Source organism: Acanthopagrus latus, chromosome 13, assembly GCF_904848185.1.
Source record: "Acanthopagrus latus isolate v.2019 chromosome 13, fAcaLat1.1, whole genome shotgun sequence".
NCBI classification, from domain to species: domain Eukaryota; kingdom Metazoa; phylum Chordata; class Actinopteri; order Spariformes; family Sparidae; genus Acanthopagrus; species Acanthopagrus latus.
The window spans coordinates 21,948,776-21,973,091 of NC_051051.1; the positions used below are offsets into that span (position 1 = coordinate 21,948,776).

Sequence of the window (24,316 nt, forward strand, 5' to 3'; positions counted from 1 at the left end):
GTGTGACATTACGTAGGTGGTCGATGTGTGCTTGGATCCGGCTTCTTGCTCAGGTCTTTGTCTTCATCAATAATGTCTTGACCTTTTTCAGGCCACAGGGATTTTCAAGCATTAGCATTCAGCAGACAAATTAACATACAGTACAAACAGAGAAAATATGGCTCTGGGAAAAAAAGATAAATAGTACGTCTGATTCTCTTCCTGCTATAGCACATACTGAGACAGTGTGCTCTCACAGCGTATGTGCTGGTGATGCACGCATCCCGGCGTCGCCCTACACAGTGCTGTCTGCTCCTGCATGGTGTGTGCTTGCTCCGACATGACTTGCATGTTAAGCACCAACAGCTGACTGTTGTGGCCTCCTTGTAATAGAGCCAGTCACCACCGGCTGCCAGGCTCCAATTAGGCATGCAAACCTCCTGATCCAAGACGGGGAAGAAGCTGCCTCGAACTACAAATTCTCTGCTGCAGAACCGACTACTTCCCGTTCGTTCGCCCCGCAAACTCACACGCCCTCGAATGAAATAATGATGGCCTTGTGCTTTGAATGAATCTGCGCCGTTACATAACAGGAATTAGGGAACTCCGCGGCGTCGGAGCTAACATTTTAAACACCTGTTTACAGTAGCACCCTGTGCAGTCCATAATTCTCTCGCTACAGAACGGCCGGCACCTCACATCCTCACTCGGCGCTTTTGGTCATTGTTATTTAAAACAGCATATTTGCTTCAAAGTGCGGAGGGATTATCAGCAAATTAATACGGCATTTCTAATACCACTTTGAGCTCACCGTGAGTGGCTGGGACACGCTCCTCCATCTCCCTCCTGTCTTTAACTTTGTCGAATGTATAAGTTGAATAATCAGACTGCTGCCAAGCTATTAACTAGGCAAACGTCTGTTCTTGTGTGGAGTAAAAGGAGGAGTTAATTAGTTTATGAAGGCTCATACTTCTCTCTGTTTGCTATCGTTTGGATCCTATCACCCTGAATGCTCACGAGAAGTGAGTTTAGACATTTCAAAGAGCAAAATTGTGAATAAGTGAAGTGGTTTCACTTGTTGTTTCATTGTTTCTCATGTTTATTGAAGGTCGCCTGTATGGTGATTTGATTATTACAATTACTGTGTTGTTTGGAGGGTATGGATTTACCGTCTGAGGGATTTAGACGGGCTAAAGTCCTGATAAGCAGAACATGCAAAAAAAAGAAAAAATATATATTTCTTGAGGTACGTGTTTGGTGTAAATGTGTTCACTGTTGCAAATCAGATATACATGTATATATATGTGGTTTTTAAAACACAGGGTTTGTAAGGAGATATCAGTGAGCAAACAGTGCCTGTGTGGAGGAGCTGCTAGCAGACGCTGTGGGGTGCCAGCCTCCATGTGGATGCAGTGAAATAACTTCTGCTGTATTGGGTTGCCGCGGCCTCTAATTGCCTTGTGCGGATGGTTCCAGGGAACAACCTGTCCGTTTTTTGTTTTTTGGGGGGTCATTTGGGTTGTTTTTTGTTTTTTTTCCCGGGATGAAAAGAACAAGTTCCAGAAAGATACAGTGGTGGAAACTGTCATCTCTGGTTATACAGCTGTGCTCCCGTCAAACCTGGAGATCCTCTGGACGTAGCAGAGGAAGTCTACAGGGAGAACGAGTCAAGAGTGGACTTTTATTTATACCAACATGTGTCAGAGCCAAAGCTTCCGTGCAGACAGAAATATTCTCCGTGAATGACTTGGAAGCACAATGGGTGGACCAGATAACCACAGTGTTCCAGGCATTTCTGCAGTTTAACTATATGAGCTGCTGTACCAAAGTTAGCAAGTTAGTATAACTGTCGATAACACAATCTGGTGACACACTGTTGTTTCTTATCTACATTCACTGACTGTCTTTAGCATAATATTGTGTCTGACTGAAATGTTTGCATTCCAGAGTGTAGGATTTAGGGGGATTAATATTCATAATTCACTGTTATTAGTGTGTAATCACCTCAAACTTAAATCATTGTGTTTCATTACCCTTTTACATCTACACAACGAGAGGGTGTATCATGTTTTTAGAAGCCATCGTAGGTTCTCCTGCACGCTCGGAAGGGGATTAAGTTGGTTACAATCTGCAGCCTCGTTTCTCAATCCCACAAAGCACCCTACACGCTGGACCTTTGATTTTCAGTTTTTCATCAGTATTTGGCGGCTAACTTCATGTTAGCAGGAGCTTGATCTTTGTTTACTGGATGTTCCGGATCTCCTTCTTTTCATTTGGTCGTGCTCTCCTTGTTTCACTGACTAACATCATCCACAGATCACATTTTAACAGGCCATCCCAACAATTTGGCCTGAAATACACCTTTCAAACCCGCGTTGAAGAACACTTTGATCCCACACATGTTTTTGCTTCAATGAGTAATATGAGACAGATTCTCTCACAGCTATTTACACCATCCTGACAGGGCCAGTCATGCTTAATACCTCAGCCCAGGGCTAAGACTAGCCACAAAGCTAACTGCTAAGCTTACTTGTACTCACCTTCCACCTTAATACATGTCAGGATCCTGAAGTAATGAGATAGTGGTGTTTCTCAGAGAGTAATGCTCAATAAGTGTGAGGTTCGGTCCCCACTGGGCAGGTTTAATAATCCAGCCAAACAGTGTCTTCCTGACTGCAGATTTGCTTTTGGGTGGAAGTTTGTTTCAATCCACTCTGAAGTCTCGGCTGCTCCTTTTTGTGACTCGAAGCCGGTATCATGTCATGTCTACATCTCCAATCTTTCAGAACACGTTTCTCTTAAAAATGGATCCGTTGCCGCACACCACCATCGCTGATGGAATAAAGATGTTCTTGCCAAACATGAAAAAACATGAACATGCAGCCAATGCATATAACAGCAAAGGATGTAATTCCGAATGATATTCAGAGGCTTTTCAGCCGTAACAGAAAGAAGCAGATGGGGTTTTTTTTTTCTTTTTTTTTTTTTTAGATGTGCAGATTTTTTTTTCCCCGTGTACCAAAAAAATTACCAGCATCTCTGTGCAAAGATGCCGGTCTGAATGATAGTAGAAGTGCTGTTTGTTAAAGAGCAGGGTGCTGTGACTGTAGGTGTCTAAGCAGCGGGTTGAGGAGAAAAGGACTCTCGAGAGCAGAGAGAGAGGTTTATGAGTCTCTAGAGAAGAGTGAAAGTGAGGGACAGGCTTAGTGGATAGATATTAGATTGGTGTCATGAGTAGACATGTCGGGGCACAGATAGCTTCATCCTTCATCCAAGCTCTCCGCTCGCCGTGCCGAGCACTTCTTTCTGTCCATCCTGTTTTAATCTACACCTCCTTCCACCGAATCTCTTTTGCTTCTCGGGCCTTGGTTTACCTTTTTATTCATGTAATTTAGGCCAAGTCTTTCTCAACTTCGGGGCTTCGATGAAACTTTAAAAGCATCATTCTGGTGTTTTTTCTGAAGGCTTTAAGCATTTTATGCAACAAATTCGACACAATTTACAATTCAGTGACTGCTCCTCCATCCGAATCGAAGTCACTTTCCACTGAGTCTACAGTAGGCAACATATGAAAGTGCTATATAACACCATCCACCTTTACATATTCAAAGGGTGCATTCAATATGTAGGGTGCCTGTGCTTGGCAGTCAAGAAGAATGAAGTGGAACACCACCCACCGCAGACTAGAAGTTTGCACAGTGTGGTGTTGGCCAGATCACTGTGAACATGACCTTGCCTTGTATGTCACGCTCCGTTGCTGATTTTGTTTTTTTTTTTATTTTGATTTATTCACAATAGGCTCCTATTCTAATATTTTTTATTCCTAAAAAATGAATAGTGCAACATTAAAAAGTTGACCTTGATGGATTTTGTCATTCCTGTTATTATTCTTTTGAGCTATGGTTCATTTGGGAGATAATGAGGCAGCATAATGAAGCCATGGAGATGCCATGGATCATAACTTGTACTCTTTCTTAACTCTTTTTAACCTATACTTAGTAACATTTTGGCTAACTGGCACCATTAAAGTAGGCCAAATGATTTACAGGCATTTCTCGTTTGCATGGATGTACAAACAACAGATGATTCTAGGAAAAGTTCTGAAGTCATGTTTCTGTTTTTTTGTTTTTTTTTTTTATTCTGTTTTACTTTTTTTCTCCCAAGCAGCCACTGGTTCCTCTCCATGTGGGTTAAAAAATATTAATTTTCAAGAGACCCTCTTGTTGTCTGTGATGCATTATAAACACCAACTATGGTCCCTCAGACAATTCCCCACAGACAATTTATGACCACAAGCAGTGGCTCCCTGTTTTTAGTTTCTATGGTTAAAATGAAACCTAGGACAATGAACAGTGCACAAGATTGAAGTTTGAAGAAGTTTTCAAAAAGTTCTGTCTCACCTCCCAATCCAAACTGATCTTAAATGACTGACCATCATTACATCATTACCACAACTGTTATCTAAAGAGAAAATGTAATGGACTGAGCAGAAAAGCAAATTATTTCCAAACTTTTATCCTTTTTTCCACTATGACTCTGCTTCTCATAATATTCTCTCAGCAAAGACACAGTATCACTCATTTCCTTCATGTTCATGTCCTCCAGTTCATCCGCAGCACAAGTAACCAATTAGAGACTTACACTGAGAAAATGGCTCTGGGAATAGCAGTCTTTCCCACACTGCCTGAACTCTTTTTTTTTTTTTTTAGTGTTGCAGATATGATCAGTTGATTTTTTGGCCAGTTGTCTTAGTCTTAGGAGGCATGGCTTGGGTTTGCAGTGTGGTATCTGTGATCTTACTAGATGAGGGAAGGAAATGGATATGTTGTTTTCTTTGTATCCACCTCCCGCCTGTAAAAGCAAACATGCTGTGGGTAGTGGTTTTCCATGCCTCTCAAGCTTGCATGCTAGCCTGGAACAATGGCCAGGTCATTTAAGTGGCAGAGGCAGGGTGTTTTACTACAAATCAATATTTGTATGACTTCTTGACTGAGCCGTGAGGGAGATATTATTCTCACCTTGAATAGTTTAATGAAATCAATACACGAGAGTGCCCCAACCAGGAAAATTACAGCTTTTGTTGTCCGTTGAAATGCTTATGTTATGTTCCCATCGTCCTGGCAAGCGATCTGTCATCTCGCAGGGGCCGAGGTAGAGGTGATCCACAAAAACCTCCTGGATCATTTGCTTTTGAACACTGTGTTTCTTATTATACGTGCCTGTTTACTCTTTGTATGATTTGGAAGACCAAGTCATCGCAGCTGACAGTGGACTACCTTCCACGAGAGCATCCACTTTTCCCAGCAGAAAACAGCTAAACACGGTGACGCTCTAAACGCCTCTTAACACAAAAGCCTTTTGTGCACATCTATACCGTTCTAAATGCTGTGTACGTCTTCGGTGGAGGAGGTTTTGATTTGAGCATAATGATGACGGATTTTCACATTTTTCAAGTGTATAAAGGAATAAAAGAACAGCGAGGGCCACTGCTCCGACGGTCGTCTTAGTCACGGATGTTTTTCTACAGCCGTGAGATTGTTGTATTATGAAACGCCATTGTCTCATTGTGCTGCGATGGTAGTTGGCTACCTGTCGGTGAATGGTGAGTCCTTGCAAAAACCATTCCCCTGAATCTCCTGGTGAGAATTGGGCTGAGACTGACTCACTCGTTTGTGTGAAGTGGCGACACGCTGAAGGCTCAGCAGGATTTCTCTGTCAAGCTCCGGATCACGATTCAGTGGTGTTCCTGCTTCACTTCCATGCCACACACTGGCACATCACCGCAGATACGGGTCTCAAATTAAACCATGTCACATTTAACAATCATCACATCTCGGAGCACACTTGCGAGAGATGAATTTCCTGATTAAGTCTTTGAAAATTATTACACATTTGAACACTTTTCATTGAATATGCAAGAGTTTTTTTTCATTTGAATTGGTGAGCACGAGGGGAGGAACAAACACCAGGTGCTTTTTCTACACAAAATCTCATCTGTGTCAGTGAAGCTTAAGCTGATGCTGAGAGATCAAGTGTGTTACAGTCTCGGGAAAAGGAAATTCTTTGATTTACAACATTATGCCCTCTAAATCATCTGCCAAGAGCAGCAGAGATGCCGAAAAATGAGTATGATAGCCCCCCCCAATGACTCAGTCAGGTGGCTTCACTCAATAAAATGAAGCTTGAAACAGAATCTTTAGAAAGTGTCAGTGAATATATTTTGAATTCGCTGAGATCATCCCTACTCAACAATTGCAAAGCACCTAAAATACCTCAATCTTTTTTTTTTTTTTTTAGTCTCAAGAACTTTTATGCTCATTTTCAGGTTCTTCTTCTATTACACGCTTCAATGTTCACATTTCACATTTTTCATATACTGTCCATTGCTACAGCACCTCAGCTGAACGCTTCATTTTGCCTCATGTCTCTTTAAGACCCGGCTCCCAGAAAGCCTAGTCTGCTCTGATTGGTCAGCTCTCACATGCCTAAGCAGGCAACTGCTACTGTGCTGGGGGCCTGGTTTAGGGCCAGATAGCTCATTTGAAGACAGACTATGTAAATCTCAATGGACCGAGCAATTTGATACATCCACAGCATTTATATATCACATTAATCTGCTTGACAAACAAAGAGACACAGAAATCTTTATTTGTACGATAAGGGACGTTAAATGATTGTCAGATAATTTGTCGGACAGCTGCTTTCCTTCCGCACTGTGCCCTCTCTTCTTTTCCTGTCAATTTGACACTGTCAAGAGGTGCCTACAGCCCGCCTTGACTTTGACACCTGGCCGACAGTTGATTGTCACAAGGTCACGGGTACAACATTCATTAACAGCTGACAACTTCAAAGTGCTCGGAGCAAAAATACATGGCTCCTTATAAACAAATCAGAAGCAGAATCAGAAATCCTTTAATGTCCCGCAGACAGGGAAAGTGGTTTGTCCCAGCGGTGACAGAATATTACAGAACAAAAACCAATAGCAAAAATAAACAATATAATCAAAAAGGGAAGAAATAGAATACAATAGACGCATATACATATGTACATGATATAGTGCAAAATTAACAGCACATTTTTATACACAGATTCTAAATTTAAATAATAAATATGGGTGTATGGGTGTGAATCATCACAAGTCCACGGAGTGCCATTCTCCTTCATCTCTGCTATTGTATTGTTTTTCTGTTGCTGCAGAGGAAACTTGTGCTATTGACATGAAGTTGTTTATTCTAGATAGATTGTTAAGTGCATTTTGAGAGTGGGACAGCTCAATCCATTTTTCTAGACAATAATGGTAAATAAAAAAAGAAACAGATCAGCGATAATTTGGAAAAACACCATTTCCCAACAGACGAAGACAGCATCACCAACTTGTCAGAGGCCAGTCAAAGGATCCAGTAGTCTGGGTTAATGTTTTGCAAAAGGAGAAGCAGTTAAAATGACAACTTGCTGTGGAAACAAGTGATCGTTGTTTCGCTCATTAATATTTGTATTGTATATCATTTGCTGTGGATTCTCATCCTTAGAATATGAATAGTGAACACATACATTTACAAATGTTGAAACACAGTCTTGAACAGCAGTCACTGGCTTAGCAACCCTCTCACTCAGACCCTCTGCACCTCCCCATATAACTGTCAGATCAATAAATTTAATGTGAACAAGATATGACACATTGTGTACAAATGTCAATATGGTCAGAGCTTATGATACATTCAAATGTGAACATGTCAGTGGGTTGCAGAAACATCAGCTACCTGCATTTTATCCTGGAGACTGCGCTGTTGTGTCACGTATTGTTAACAAGTACAGATTTCCAGTCACCACTGCTACAAATGACTTTGTTGTACAATAAATACCCACTAAGTGAACCCACTAACAACCTGGCAGTTCAACTCTCTTCCTTGTGAAGAAAATCCTGACTCCTAACCCATCTGCACATGGAGATGTCGCACTTGACTGAGCATGGAAATTTCATCCCAGAGTTTCATTCAGAGAGGGCATGCCTGAAAAATGGTTATTCTTCTGCGCAGGCAAAACAATTTGATTTTGAGCCTCGCCTTTACGTGCTTCGCCCCTGTGTCACCCTTCTTCTCATGTACATTTTCTTTTTCTTTTTTTTTTTCCTTTTCCCCAGCTGCCATCCAGGTGGAAATCACTCCAACACAAGGAGAGATCAGCGTGGGAGACTCGAAATTCTTCCTCTGTGAAGGTAAGAGTGATCTGGAAAATGCCTTACGAAACACAACTTGATGCAAATGTCACCTCTTATAACAACACTGGCGGTTTTAATTGAGATCATTTCATAGAAGTGATACAAGTCAAGTTATGACACTCGTGGACTCTCATTACAAGTTCGGCACTGAAGAAATCCAATGCAAAAGACAAGACGGTGCTAAAAAAACGACGAACAGACGAGGATAGATAGAGCGGTTTACTCAGAGGTGGAAGTGGAGTTGAGATCAGAGGCAGGTAAGGAAGAGGGCTTAGGAGAGGTGTGGGAGAGGTGCAGTCTGAAGAGATAATGACAGGGAAGTCTTACACTTTCTCTTTCCAGTGTTGAGTGTACATGTGCAGATAACAACCTGTGTTAGATGCAGCTGGTATCGCATGAGATCAGGTCAGCTGTGTGACAGTATATCACATACAGTACATGAAGACAGGTTTGGTTGTCAAGGGTGTTCTTAGTTATGGTCTCTAAGCCTGCAAGTCCACAGTTCTGTAAAATCAAATAACAATCCAAGATTGTATCTAGTTATGAAGATAGTGGTGTGTTTCCATCATTTTCAAGTACCATACTATATGTATATATTTCTTTCATATCTGCAGTACATGAGAACTGATAACAGCAAGGTCTCTGGATTGTCCAGCACACACTACAAACATTTTGCCATGGTTAGCCTGTCGCTGATCCGACATCAAAAAACACCAATCAAATCCGCTTGTAGTTGGAGGACCTTGCAGACGAGTCTTAGATAGCATTCAAACCATATCCAATGAGAAAGCAACAGGAAGCTTAGGGTGGGGAATGAGGGAGGCAGCAAACAACAGTCACAGATCTCCTCATTCCTGTTCCAGAGACCCTTTCATTGGTGTACCTCAACTGAGATAAGTTGTGTAATGTTTTTTTTCTTTTTCTACCACCACATCACCATGACAACAATTGTTTTAAAATATGTAAGATTTTTGATTATGCAGTAGTCTGTTCTACCCTGAATGGGGGCACTGTCTCTGGAAAGATGTGCCGCTGTTAAAATGTTTTAAATGTAACTTTTATACATCAAGAGCATCCATCCTATTGACTTCAATTATGGTGGATATCTCATAATCACGGCCAATTATCTGCAGAGATGGATTAAAATACAGATTAACTAAAAAAAACAATCAATATACAGTATGTTGTCTGTACTTTGGGTGAACTGACCCTTTAAAACAGTTATAGAAACAGACTGAAACAGCAACAGGATGACTCCATCTACTGACCTGCTGTTACACTGCTAATTGCAGAAAAAGCTTCTGTGACCATTAAGCCATAGAATGCAGTGCTGAATAACTCTGTGCATATGGATGCCTACGTACGCCGTGTTTATGTAAGCCTTGACTTAATTTTTTTATTTTACTAAATGATGCTTTTCTCTGTGGCTCGAAGGAGCGTGCCTTCAGCTTGAACTGATGAGATGGCATTAGCATGTTTCTGGGAAGTGTGTCAGCTCGCTCTGGTCTTTATAAAACATAAATGACGGGGAAAAGATGTTTGATTTTGTCTTTTAGTGCAAGCTGCGTCCTACTGAATAATCTTCTGTCCTACTAAGCAAATAGAAATTATTCATACCATTCTTTTTCATGTTTCATTTTCATATTGAGTTTGATCTGGAAAAAGGCAACCACTGTGTGGAGATTGGGTTTGATTTAACAATAATGTTTCCGAGCCATCTTCACACAGAGAATTGTTGATTAATAGGGCGTAGATATGAGCCTTTATGGCTTGTAGATTGTGTTTCGTCTTTCATTGTTATGTTTGCTCACGTGTGACGGAGTCTTGTTTAAACATGTTATGTTGTTGCACAGTTGTGTAATACATCAGGGATGTAACTAAACATGAATGCAATATTCGAACACGAGAGAATGCATTCTGAATAGGTGCAAGTCGTTTCCAAAGCTCTATTCCAACCCAGACTGGCAGGAGGTGTAGCTAGGCTCACTGAAAACTGCAAGGCTGTGAAGCAAAGTTGTAATTTTTAAAATATCTAATCTGTACACTGCAGTGTCAGCTTCTTAACAAAGTCTCACTTTCTTTCTTCCTTCTTCACTTTCTGTTTTTCAGTGGTGGGAGATGCTAAAGACATAGACTGGTACGCCCCCAGTGGGGAGAAGATCCTTCCCAACAGGCCAGACATTTTTGTGAGCCGCAGCGATGAGACCACGTCGACCCTCACCATCTACCACGCCAACGTGGACAGCGCTGGCATCTACAAGTGTGTGGCAAAGAACGGAGACAAAGAGGCCCAGGCCACAGTGCAAGTGAAGATCTTCCGTAAGTCTGAGTGCAAAACCATTTAGTACAATATAAATCTTAAGTTCTAGGAGACAGGATTGGACTGCTGCTGTACACTGAACGCTTTAGTTTTAGAGAAACCACATTTAAGATTTAATAACCCTAGAAGCATTGCCATTTAAGGAGAAGTATGTGCTTTAAAGGCTATAAAGTGAATCTAAACAAGATGAAACATGACTATGTTTTGCAAGATATCTTGGTCTTCTTAGTAAAACTATTCATTAAAATGTCCTCCACTATGTTCTCCTCAAGTTTGTTTTGACAAACTGAAGCTCTTACTTCACATATTTGACCCGAGCTCTTCATAATCACACCAAACGCAGCCCTGTGTTAAAAACAAAAAAATGCACTGGGCTGCATTTTTGGGCCTGTGCTGTCTCGGGCAGGTCAGTGAAATATGAAGTCCTGTTTGGAAGTAATAAGTTAGAAGTTCCACTCCACTGCATTTTTGTAATATAACGCGGGAAGATTTCACAACTCTTGCCAGCGAACAATAGAAATACAGCATCAATAACACAAGAAATTGCTAGCGCTCTATAACAATAAGTTAATATTAATTAAGTAATGAGTGGCCATCCAGATAATGATTATAGATGAACTACACAGCTCTTAATCGATGGTTTATGTAGCATTTAAATGCTTGTGAATCAACTAAAGTTTAATTAACAAAAGTTTTACTGGCCATTGCAGCATCTTGCTGAATGACATCACTTTGCTTTGTGGCAAAATAAATAGAGGACACATCTTCACTTCATCCCACCGTATAAAAAATGATGTCGGTGACATCATTTGGAGCCAGAGCCTGCACATGATCGGTTTGTGAAGCCATGGCAGTGGGCTCCTGCCCGATTCTGCTTTCGCTTATTAAATCACACATTGTTTTTTTTGTTTTATAGCATCAAATAGCTGATTAAAAAACAAAATAAGATGAAAAATGAACACTTGAACCTACATCAGTAATGAGAATTAGCTAACATGACAGAAATCAAAATGTTATTTTTACGCATGTGGGGGAGATTTTAGTTTGACCCATGTCCAGTCTACTCAAAAAAGAAAGAGCACTGTTTATAATCCATACTGCATCCAGCCACCAGGGGGCGATCACGGTGTTTTGGCTCCACTTCAGGGGAGCTGTCATGTCATTCATCGTTATGGTCAATGGAACGCAGAATAAGAGTCTGACTGCCTTTACCTCGGTTACCTCCACACGCCATCTGTGATAAGAAAAAAGCGAATCCAAAAAAAGAACGTTTTATTAGAGAAGCAGAAGCTCGGCCATATGGTGCCGTGTTACACTGCTAATCAACTGTTAGATTTTTCTAAGCAGAGCAAATATGCCACATAGGAGTGTCAGTCTAAGGGATAAGGTATTTATAGACTCGTGTAATGTATGTGTCTGTGTCGCGTCTTCCTACAGAAAAGATCACCTTCGAGAGTGCTCCCAGCCCGCAGGAGTTCAACGAAGGTGACGACGCCGACATAGTCTGCGATGTGGTCAGCTCGCCGCCGCCCACCATCATTTGGAAGCATAAAGGCTCCAGGATCCAGGTCGCCAAAGACGGTGAGCCAGCCCAAATAAAAATGTCCCAATGCTTGTGCCACTTCCTCCCCTTCAGCCTGCCATTCCATCTCATTCCCCTGACTCTCTGAGCAGTCACCTTAGCTTCCTGCCAATGATGTCAGCCAATTCATGCCTTCCAATCAATTTGCCACCCTCTTCCTCATCTCCTTCTCCTCCTGCCCATCATCTATGAACAAAAACCATGCATTTTCAGCTGGGGGAACTTTCAGACCTCATAGATGATGCACGGACACGGAAATTGTATTTTCCGGCCGAGCAAGAAGTGGTTATTGTCACTAGAAAAGATGTCTCGGGGCAGATTGGACTTTTAGTTCCCCAAATAGAGGAAAACGACTCTGGAGGCTGAAATAATCTGAAAACACTGAAGAAAGAGAGAGGAAAGTGGAAGGGGAATAGAATGGCTAACAATGTAATTTATGTGTGCTGTCACTAAAAAAAAAAAATGCAATCCGGAGCTACCACTAGTTTAGCCAGTTAAAACATGTCATTTTACTGTCAGTGACATTTTATATTTTATTATGTATATTTTTGCCAGCCTTTTCCTCGCCATCTTAGAGTTTAACACAGAGAAATAGAAGTGTGTGTTTTAGGAGCACATCTGTGGTAGAAGTGTTTCTGACAGTTCACAGTTGGATGTAGTCCTGTGCCCATCGCTTGGATTGCCAAGTTTGCTCATTGTTGTAACTGCAGCGTGCTCCACTGGAAAATCTGTCCTCTGAGTATATCAAATATTTTTCTGCCTTTAGGCTTGAAGGGAGGTTTAGAAAAGTATGTAGCTCGCTCTCCAGCAGTGGACGGAAGCTGTAAATCAGCTTCCATTTGCAGTTGTTACCATGGATCCTAACGGTGAGTCACAGTCACAACGGAGAGGCAATAAAGAACGAACGAGAACAAAACAAAAACATCAAAAGGTCCTTAGAAACTTCTCCAACCACTCCTGCATTCTAAGCCTTTTCTCTTCTGCTGATCCCGGTGTTCTAAACAATTGTTGATTTGCCAGTAAACACACTCCCGAGCTCTGAAGCGTGACACGTAACGAAGGTATTTACCCTGCTGTTGTCAAACTGTGAGGGTTTGGAACATACAGATAAACACCGTAGAAGCGAAGATTTTAATACATTTTGCTGTTGTGACTCAACACTGTGAAAGTATTGCAACTGCTGCGCAAAGGTGGAAGTACAGTGTAGAAATACTGCTACTGGTAAAATACATGCATTTACATGTTTACTGAAGCACAAATCCGTTAACGCCAAAATATACTGAAAGTAGAAAGGAGTCACTCTGTCATATTACCGTTAATTGTGAACCGTTAATGAACACATGACGCAGGGGTGGAGGTAACTAATTACAGCTACTTAAAGTACGGTAATCAAGTCACTTTTGGGGGTATTTGTCCTTTAAGTGTATTTCCTCAAGTCTGTCATTTTACTCAGTTAACTTATGTATGCATTACACCATGTCATCAACTTAGAGATGTTTAAGATCGTAATTGACGCGTGAGTTTAATTTGAATTAATAGCAAAACCTTTCATCTGCATTTTTGCGTCCAATAAGGCTATCTGATCGCCAACAGGCCAATGACAACTCTGACCTCAAATAAATAAATAAATAAATAGATACAACTCTGCAGCAGACGCAGGTTTTGGGGAGGTGACCACGGGCACTGAGCAGAACACGGCAGGAGTTGGGAGATTTCGAGAAACAGAAACACCATTTGGCCAAATTCTTGCTGTTCATAATGCAATAAAACATCAACAGAAAAGTCACAAACTTTTCAGTACTCGGCCCCTTCTGCCACTAAGACGAGGGTGGTGTGAACGGTGTAGTAGATGTTCTCATAAATGTATTTTTGTAAACGAGCTCATCTGGCAACTTCAGAGCAGCTTCACCTCAGAGAGTTCAACTGAAACGTTCAGTCCGCTGTGTGAAGACTGAGGCAGGGAGGCTGGGTTTGGTTTTTCACACTTGGACCAAGCCTTTTTTAACCTTACAGTAACCCCTCCTTTGGTGACCGCTGGAGAGCCTGGAGTCACCACAGTGTTGTGCTAAGGCCGCCTTTATTCTTGGAGTCTGGTCAAGGAATGTGTTTTTCACTGGAAAAACCACTAATTGTAACCGACACTGAAAACTGAAAACTGTTTATCTAATTTTCCTCAGAGCAGCAGTTGACCTAACCCTATGGTGTGAGTTGCATTGTTCAGAAACTCCTGTGAGAGCTTTGTCATTGTGATATGTGTCGATGTGACATGAATTAAGAGCTGGTTGAGAAACTGCGCAGCTCATTTTTGAATACCACACTTAGCTGGAAAAAAAGAAATATTACGACATTACTTTTGCACTTCCTTTCTACGCTGAATATTGTGGCCCGCGGCTCGTGGAGGATTCTGTATTGATTGACATGTGCACGCAGACAGGAAGCAGAAAACGGACAACCTCGCTGTGGAAATCTGCGATGGGACATATGTCTGCATTACAATGTTTTATACCTGCTGTTGTACCAGAGTATCATCCAATCCATCCTGCTGTACTTTTCCACCTGCTTCTTCAACATGCAGTCTGTTTCAAAAAAAAAACAGGGCCAAACTTGCACATAACTAACGCAGCTGCCAGGATAATTGGTCTCCACGCAGCCAGCCTTACAGCGCTGAACAATATAACTGTTACAGTGCACATATTGCAACCTCAATAGAACAGGACATCACACATGCATATAAATCATCAAAAACCTCAATAGAATGTCAGAATGTAACAAACATGAATATATGTTGAGCGTGTTTACATCGTTGTATCCAAGTAATTGGTGGGTGTGAGGGAGCCACATGCTGGATGTGATGGTAACATTTATCAGGAAGGCACTGGTGGTGATAGTCCTACCTCTACTTCAGGCAGTGAGTTTCATTATCACCTGTACAATAATGAATTAATGGCTGTATCACAGAGGTCCATGGGGCATTATCATGTCAAGCATCGAATCACCGTTAATACCATTAGCTACCACTTTGTTGAGCTACCTTAAAGCTTGCTCTATGATACGTCCTGCTATGATAGGGTAAAAAGCCAGACATTGAAATTGGCTCCGTTAGAGGAGCCAGTGTGGATTTGTGATATTAGGCTGAGAGGTAAGCATTCAAATTAACCAATCACAGTCAGCTTTATTCATTTCTGTCCAGTGCATAGCTACAGTAAATATACTTATTTATCCTCAATGACCATCAAGGAGCTATGGCGACAACACTGTAGTTGGGCGGAGTCGTTTGTGCAGCGATGAGACGAACATGTTCGCTATTCCAAGACAGCGTCCCTTCTAACACCCACTGCATTACAATTTGCATCAAGAACACAGTGTTTCTTGAGATGAAACTGCGGTCTTCTCCATGAAATAAAAGCAAAGGCAAATAAAAATCTTCTACCGGCTCATTAGCATGGAAACAGGACTTGCAGTACTAGACTCATGGAGAGAAGTTCTCATCCTCAAACAAGAAGTACACTGGCCTGTGAAAATTACGCCAACAAAAAAAAAAAAGAAAGAAAGAAAGAAAGAAAGAAAGAAAAAAGCCACAATGTCTAATCCTGTTCGTTTTTAAAGTGCACGCTGTCCAGTCACAAATTTTGAATAAGTGCAAAACACAAGTTTCCAAATTGGGGACTAAAACTAACAGACCATGACTCAGCTCCTCATCTTACAGCTCTCAAATCAAATGTGGTCAGAGCGCTGGATTTTTAATAATACGCTGGCTGCTTTTCCCCAGAAACGTGTGAGAAACAACACCTGGTTTCAGTTAAGACGGCTCAACCCCTTACTGTGTGTTTATGGTCGCTGTAATTAGAGGTGCGACTGTTTGTCAGACTATGATTTTTTTTTTCTTTAACACTGCTGAAATATGTGTGGTGCAGCCAGGGTGTCATGCAGGGCTCTGTGTTTCTCCAGCCACTTGCATGATTACCACGGATAATTGGGACTTTCGAATCTGGCTCCAACTTCCTGTCTGAGCACTTAAGTGAAGTATTTCAGTTCTTTAATGTTCCTCCTGAGCCATTACTTGGTTTTTAAATACACATAGTTACACTTCTGTTAAGCACTCTATGGTTCTTTGTTAGATCTGTGATTCCCTTGGCCGTTTGAAACAATTGCATTCAAGCATCTGACACTTGGAGTTTTGTGATCTAGTGACAACAATGAATTCCTAATCCGGAGCACCCATTGTGGTCAGTTCTCTGAATTCCTGTTTTCCTTTTCTGTTTAAGTGCGATACAAGATCATGGATAATGGCCACCTGCAGATCCGCGGCATCAAGAAGACGGATGAGGGAATGTACAACTGCGAGGCTCGTGTCATGGCCAGGGGAGAAATTGACTTCAGGATGATCAAGGTCGTTGTTAACGGTAAGCACTGCACCTCTTTCACCTTCTGCTCCCTGCTGGTCCTGATTCTCATAAAGGAGCCGGTGCTCAGCATGGTAGGTTACGGTAATGATGACCCAGAGATACCGGAGAACGTTCCTGAAAGATACAAAATATGACTGATCGGTGTTAGTTCGGTGAGTCTTGTCCATCATCCCGCGGCTGTGTAGGATGTCTTTGCAAGCAGCTTATTGCAACCTTATCAGACTTATCAAACATTACGTTACGTACGTCATGTCATGACATTATCCTAAAAGCAACCGAGCAGTTTTGGTGACTGTTTGAAAAGCCTGTCTCCGGTACGTTCCAGTGGTGGTATAAGTTGTTTTGTGAATCATTCATAAATTAGGGTTAGGGTTAAGATTAGGGTTATTAGGATATGTTGTTCATGTTCTTACATATTAGACAACAACTGCTAGCAAGATTATCGTTAAATGAATTCCAATATTCTTTGTGGACAATGATTTTTTTCCACTTACTATATGGTTTTACTCTGGCACAAGCAGATGTTTTGGCTCGTGGTAAAAACATTTGTAAAGCAAATATTTAGATTTTGATATCTAAATGGCAAAATCTGACTCGGCACAAGTCTTTCAGTTTTCATTTAGGCTTAATTTTTATCTCACTTTACAAAGTGGACGACTTCTGCCAGTTTCTCTCAACACATTTTCTCCAGGACACTGGTGAGGTTTAGATTTCAGCAGGTGGTGCAATATAATACTTTGCAGGAAGGATCAACAACATTACACATTACCTGTGTAAAGATTTTCATTAACTGGCAACAGCCACTGCTGTCTTATGTGTCCTATATGTCAATCATGACAGAATCAATTCACCTACAAAGGTTACGTATTGTGAGTTTAAGTCCATGTATCTTAATGAAGCCTCTTCAGTATGCCATGTCAGATTTTCAATACACTTGCTGCATCTACTCACTACTTAACTTTCATCTCTTTTTCAGTCCTTCCCACCATCCGTGCCAGGCAGTCGGATGTCAACGCTACAGCAGACATCGGTAGCTCTGCTTTGTTGGCCTGTGATGCGGACGGCTTCCCTGAACCCACCGTTACCTGGGCACAGTACGTCACCCGCCGCTGTCAGAGGCCTGTTTTGATGAGTATAGGATGAGGGGTAGATCTGAGCCGTCACAAAGATGAAGCCCTTTTGTTGTTTTCTTTTTCTAAACCCCTTATCTTGACCTCCAAGGAGAAGAAGAAGAACAAAAAAGACACACACAGTGCCGAGTGAACCGTCTTATGTCGCCTCACTAAGAACTTCAAAGACAGCTAAGCCAAAAATACAGCACATACATCACGGCAGTACAGTATATTCCTACAAACACTATTTTCTTCTTAGCAGCAATCCGTCAAGGAGTCAAAAAACAGACCGATAAGATCAAGTTGTATAAAGATGATGTAGAGCAGTGGAAGGCAAAATGATAAACACACAAAAACAAACACTCCGTTCAGTATTTAAAGGACACCAGGATCTACTGTAATGGGTGTACTTCCAGGTCAGTTCACTTAGTCACAAACTTTCCTTATCAAATCAGACCTCTGCTTTATCTATTCAGGAAGCTGTTTATTTTTATCAATGCCACTTAGTGAGACCGTGCCCTCCGGTGCAGGATACACTGTATCGGCCACATCCACCTGGATCAAAGGGCCATGTAGTAATCTGCAGGAGTGTTTTTTTGTTTTTTTTTTTCTTTTTGGGGTTATTTTTAGCCCGTCTCTGTCTCCAGCTGCTGGCCATTATGACAGTGGCTCACCATGGATATAACACTAGAAGTCAGGGTTACATCCAGTAATTTACTGTTTTTACTGTATGTGACGCACACATTGGTATACGAAGCTTCCAATGTGCTTGTGTAGAAGCGTAGCTTATTTCTTAAGTCTGTCATTAATTTTATCCAATGAGGAGTTTGCTGTGAGTTCAGTCTCTGTGGCCTCAGCCTGACAGCTCCAGTGTTACAGTGCTTCAATTTAACTTTCCATTTGTCCATCTGAGTATTTTTTTTGAACCGGTATGAAACATCTTCATTTATTCACCTGTCCACTGTAGGCATGATGAAAAAAAAAAAATCCAGTTTCAGATTCAGAATTTCAACAGAACTAAGAACTCATTTATTTTTTTTATTTTTTTTTTATTGCATCCGTCGAATAGAATCAGAAAGGGTACTTCAGCACTCACTGAAAGTTCAAATTATGTGTTTCAGATTTAGCGTTAATCCACTGGAGATAGTAGCCTTTATGAATCTCACCTTCTGATTAAATTGGAGATAAAGGAAAAAAAGAAAAACTCTCTCTCCTGCTGCTGATGCTGCACGCCTCTCACTGCCTCTCTGGCTGAACTCTTTATTCAAAACGCCTGTCCCGCATTTGAAGGCTTTCATATGCATAATATACATACATTTATAGGAGTTGGTGGTGTAAACGTTTTTTTGTAAATGGGGCATAAATATGATTTTGCATGGCCTTGCCTGTTAAGTTGTCGTGTGGGAGATGTGATTAGTTTTACATGCATTTACATTTGCGTGACGGTAACAAGTGCAAAAAAAAAGAGAGAGAGGCTTTGATGAGCGTTATTAGGCTGGTTTCCACTCTGCACGCATTATTTAAATCGCGTACTGTTCTGATGTGGTCGATGTGGTTATATAGAGCAGGCACACACACACACACACACACACACACAATTTGCAACCGGTTTAATTTTTGCTGCTTGTAACTTGTAACTTTGCCTGGCCGTAGCAACAAAAGTGTTGGAGCTGATGGAGCTGTCATATGGCTGAATAGAGATCGAAAAATAAGAAATGAATCAGCAGAGACAAGTGGATGAGGAAAATTGTTTATTGTGGCGGGTAATATATGATGATTAAGTCTTGGCAAAGAGACTTGGGCACTTAGACTCAACAAGGAGATTTCGGTGGCGGCTGATGACTCTGCTAAGGCTGATGAGGCTGAGAAGTCTGAGACGACCGGATGGTGATGGGAAGACGGAGGGCAGGCACAACAGCCGCATGAACTAAATAAAGGCGAAGTGAGAATTGTATCTTTTAAAGGCAGCAGAAAGATGATAGGCTAACAATGTGACTGATAATAAGTGTTTATCAAGCTCACCGCACAGGAGGAGGGCTGATATGTCACACGTGATGGCTGTGTTCTGATTTGACGCGGGTGTTTCCCAGGATCTTATTTACACACGACATCAATGTTTTAAGAGCTTTTAGCCCGATTTTAGTTTCTACAAATCACTCATCAAAAATCCATTTAGTTCCGACTGAACCTTTTAATAACAAAAACGCACAAACTCAAATGGGATCCGTGATCAGCATTTGTTGGCAAAGAAACCAAAACCCTTTCATTTTTTTCAGCAGGAGTCTAAGTGATCTCCACAGCCTGTGAAAATAAGCTGAAGATGAGCAGTATAAGATATGAAATATTGATTAAATGTTCATCTAGCAGGATGGCAGAACGGTTTACAGTCATTATCTCAAAATTAAATCGAAATTCTTAAACCCCCGACCCCAGACGTTTCTGTTGTCGGATCACTTTTCATAATAAAAGATTGATATCTAAACTCAGTCATTTGGGGTTGATCTGAGACTTGTCATCATTAGGGACCATCACCAGGATCTAGTTCAAATAACATGGACAGGAACTACTCCTCCCTCCATCTGTCGCAGTCATACGTGAGGTACGTCTCCGTGCGTTGACGGCAGCTCGTCTGTGGAGCTTTTTAATTTCTTCGGACGGCAAAGAGGCCGTGTGTGATTTGTCTGTGTGTGTGAGGAGAGTGAGGAACTGTGGTGCCACTGCAAAACCCTGTTAAGTATCTCAGATTTAATCACAGAAGATAATTGATGCGGGTATGTAGCGGCCATTTAAAGCAGAGGAGGAAAAGATGATGCTGCGAGGGTGAGACGAACTTCGATCACTGAGTCCTTCGGCGCTGGCAGGTATTATCCAGGTGTTATGTAGCGTGGGAGAAGGTGTCACCATTGGCAACGGTCATTGCTGACATTGACCATGGGATAGTGGTTTACATCGGTCTCGGCTTCACTTGTGTGTTAAATATTCCAAACGGGTATGTTCAAACAACGGGATACAAGTACTATTGTAAAGCGCTTTTGTAGTGAGTATTGATATTTGTATCACATAAGTATTAATGATTCCAGCCTGGATTTCATTTCTACTTAAAACAAACTGTACTGACATATTGAATCCTTGCGACCAGTGCTGATTCACGTCACTACTGAAGGTTGAGAACATTGTGTAGTGCATTCAAACATACGACTGACGCTGACATTTTCTTGGCAGCGTGGGCTATTTTTCACAGCTTCACACTAAAGCTTCACACCTTGATTGATGAATATGATGTTACGGAACGGTTCCTCTCTCCGATTCGTTAGCGTCTGTCTTTAACAAATACTGCCATTGGATCAAACCTGGAACTACATCCAAAACAGAACTAGCTATCGGAAACAGTGGGAACGGCCCTGAAATATCTCAGTTCAAAGTAACTACCACTCCTCAGGAAGTGAATAGTAACTCCGCACACAAACATGATAATGGTTTTAGCTACTCCAATTTATCATAAGTAACTTAATCCAGTTTGAATTGGCGACGCTTTATCGCCACTCAGTTCTGACAAGTACAAATAACCAACGTTTATCTCTCTTCATACGGCTGCTTGCTCGATATATATTTTCATATTCATGGTGCATCATTTCCGCTGTCACTCAGTGGCACCACCGCTGTGCAGAGGGTTCTTAAAAGGCTGTTTTGCAGAGACACCAGTGAATAAGACTATTGAAGACTCTGATGATCCTCACAGCTGTCTTCCATGCAGCAAAAGCTGGTGTGTGATGTGGGTGTTGAGGCTGAGGGGAGATGCTGCTCCTGGCCAGAAGTGGGGGAAGACAGACAGCGAGGTTGTAGGAAGGCCAGATGGGTGACGCAGAGAAAAAAACAAAAACAAAAAAAAAACAAAAAAAAGAGGAGTAAAGCTCTATTTGTTGTTTGTCATTCACTGTCTGCCTGCAAAATGCTCCAGGAAGGCTGCCACCGCGGTGCATAACAATTCTCGATTCTCCAGAAAACGCGATTCTAACCTCCGGTGAAGACTTCTGCTTCTCAAGAGCGAAAGAGCGGTTTTCTTAAAACATGCCTCATCATCAAATTGGTGCGTGGCCTTCTTAAAAAAGACGGTGTAAGGGCTAAGGGAGAGCTGAGGCAAACAAAAGCTGTGGAAATGTTGGAGATGTTCTCAGAGGCATATAGAACAGGACAGCTTTTTTTTTGGTCTCCCAGCCTTTGTTGTGCGCCAGCTGCTCTCCTCCTGAAATAAAGCCCCAAACGGATCGTTGTCAGTGAGTTAAAAAAGTTATTTGTAGGCCCCTCAAGTTGTGTAAGCAAACACTTGTGATGTGAACGCCCCGACATGTCTTTTTCTCCTCTTTTTCCCTCTGCTACAGTAACAACGTTGTCCTTGAAACGGGTGATAAGTACAGCCTGAACGAGGATGGTTCAGAATTGGTAATAAAAGACGTCAAGAAAGTGGATGAAGGAGATTACACTTGCATCGCCAAGAACAAGGCGGGGGAGAAAGCCGAGGAAGTCAGCCTGAACGTGTTCGGTAAGAGAATAACTCCATCCGCTTACGATAGCATAAAGAACGCTGTAGCTCCTCTTTTTTTTTTTTTTTTCTTCCTCCCTCTCCCTGGCCTTTTTCTGTTGTACTTATTGACATTTGCTGTCTACAGCCTTTTCCAGTGGCTGGATGCAGTGTTACACAGCGTGAAGCATATGGTTTAAAGAAAAGCGTGTCCTATTGAAAACTAATTAAGCCACCCCTCAGGACATTGAGAGATACCACGCTAGAGTTTCTCTTCATGAGGACATTTGAGCTGGCCTTATGTAATCATGTTCTCGCAGCTCTATTATAGGTCAATGGGGTATGAAACCAACCCTAATGAAGCCTGTCTGTGTACTCTACTACAATAGCACTGACAATATGTAACAGCTACTTAAAGCCCCACTAATAAACATGTTCGGCTAAAAGTAACGCCACGCGATGGAAAATAGTCAGCCATCTCCGCGGCAGCTCTGCCGAGCTCTGTAACCTCTTTTAGCTTTTCTGTTTGTTGTTTTCCAGCCCACAAACTCCACAGTCGTCAGCCTCATTTTCAGGAGCTTCAGGCAGCAGTTTTTTTTTCTGTTTTTTTTTTTTCCTCTCTGATAAAGACACTGTCGAACAGAAATTGTTGTTTAGCAACAAGCTGTTAAAGATCACATCCTCAGTAGCCGGTAGACTGAAGTGGCCAGATGGGCAATTGTTTGCCGTACATGTTACTGCTTGATTTAAGATAAAGTGCTCCATATAATGAATGCAGTATTAGTGGGATAATGATACAACTTCAATGGACAACAGTGCTACCAGATTCTGGCAGCAAACCGCAACAATCTATACCTCATGTCTGGATCTGTCTTCAGTGTCCTGATTAGTGGAACCCTGTTTGGAGAGTTTTTGTTCCAATTACAGCTATTTTGTCTCGTTTCTAGTGCAACCCAAAATTACCTACCTGAACAACCAGACTGCATCGGAGTTTGAGGAGCAAGTCACCCTGACTTGTGAGGCCTCGGGCGACCCCACACCCACCATCTCCTGGAGTTTCGAAAACAGGGTGTTCAGTGAAGGAGAGCAGGTACTGGTTTATTTCCTCTTCACTGTACAGCAAAAGTGAACAATATTGCTTTCAAATAGTCACTCTTGTTCAGACGCACAGAGGGTTTTTATCATCCGGATGAATCATCATGTCCTCGCGCATCACGCCACAAAGAGTCTAAACCAGCCTTGACATTGTTAAATAACAAGAGAGGGCTTTCTAGCCGACCTTTGGTAATAATTCATGCGGACTGTTTTTTTCAAACATCTCATTTCTGTGCCTCACAGAACTCCAGTTATTTTTTTTTTTTAGCTGTTTAATGTTGAGTGTCTGCAGAATATTAGTAAGAAACACCAAACATTTATCATCATAGCATTCGAATGCGTTTAGATTTCAGTGACAGCAACTTTTAAATGGAATCCTAAAGGACTTAGATAGTCGAGAGCTCAAATAAACTCCCACGCTGTACAAGATAATATGCACCAACTGTCAGTGATGACCTGCACTTGTTTTGGCAGCGCAGCAGATGCTGTTATGTTCGTGGACCACCGGAGGAATTGCTGTTATTGAACAAACCTCTGCTAAAATCATCAATCATCTTCTCAATCTATCACAGAGCTGACACATCCATCATTATTCACACGGATATTCCAGCAATTTAGTCATCATCCCTCTGACTTGCAGTTCTGCTTTTTTTTCTTTCTTTTATTTTTTTTTTTAAATGACTGCGTTGCGTTTTATTTCCAGCCCTCCAAATCCAGAACATTAATAGCCAAGCAGTTGTCCAGTCAGCTCAGACTTCTTATTAAATCCTATATTGCCACCTGAATTCTATCCTTGAACGGTAAAGTTTTGAAATCTGCCATCCCTCTAAACTTTTGGCAGCCTTTTCTCCAACACGGCTGGAATTGTACTAATGATTTTGTGTGCTTCCATCACGAGTGCTAGAGGCAAGAGCGTTCGGACTGTCGTAAAACCAATTTCCAGGCAGCACCGTTGCGTGATATTCCCCAGCACTGTTAAGAGTATATGTAACACTTCACTCCCTATTAATCATTAGCATTTAAAAGGGAATATTTTCCTGAAATAACGATGAAAAGTGCTCATCGGAAATTCACAGAAAATTAGG

General features: G+C 41.6%; 1 protein-coding gene across 12 annotated transcripts in view; it reads left to right on the top strand.

The window, feature by feature from the left end:
- The window catches only part of ncam1a (neural cell adhesion molecule 1a), a 269,175-nt gene that overhangs the window by 170,629 nt on the left and 74,230 nt on the right, over nucleotides 1-24,316 (top strand). For all 12 annotated transcript variants that reach the window (XM_037119227.1, XM_037119229.1, XM_037119230.1 and 9 more), the window contains exons 2-8: nucleotides 8,120-8,194; nucleotides 10,307-10,516; nucleotides 11,955-12,098; nucleotides 16,365-16,502; nucleotides 17,482-17,599; nucleotides 21,997-22,157; nucleotides 23,084-23,226. In XM_037119227.1, the coding sequence (XP_036975122.1) occupies nucleotides 8,120-8,194; nucleotides 10,307-10,516; nucleotides 11,955-12,098; nucleotides 16,365-16,502; nucleotides 17,482-17,599; nucleotides 21,997-22,157; nucleotides 23,084-23,226 (989 nt within the window). The remainder of the gene's footprint in view (nucleotides 1-8,119; nucleotides 8,195-10,306; nucleotides 10,517-11,954; nucleotides 12,099-16,364; nucleotides 16,503-17,481; nucleotides 17,600-21,996; nucleotides 22,158-23,083; nucleotides 23,227-24,316) is intronic.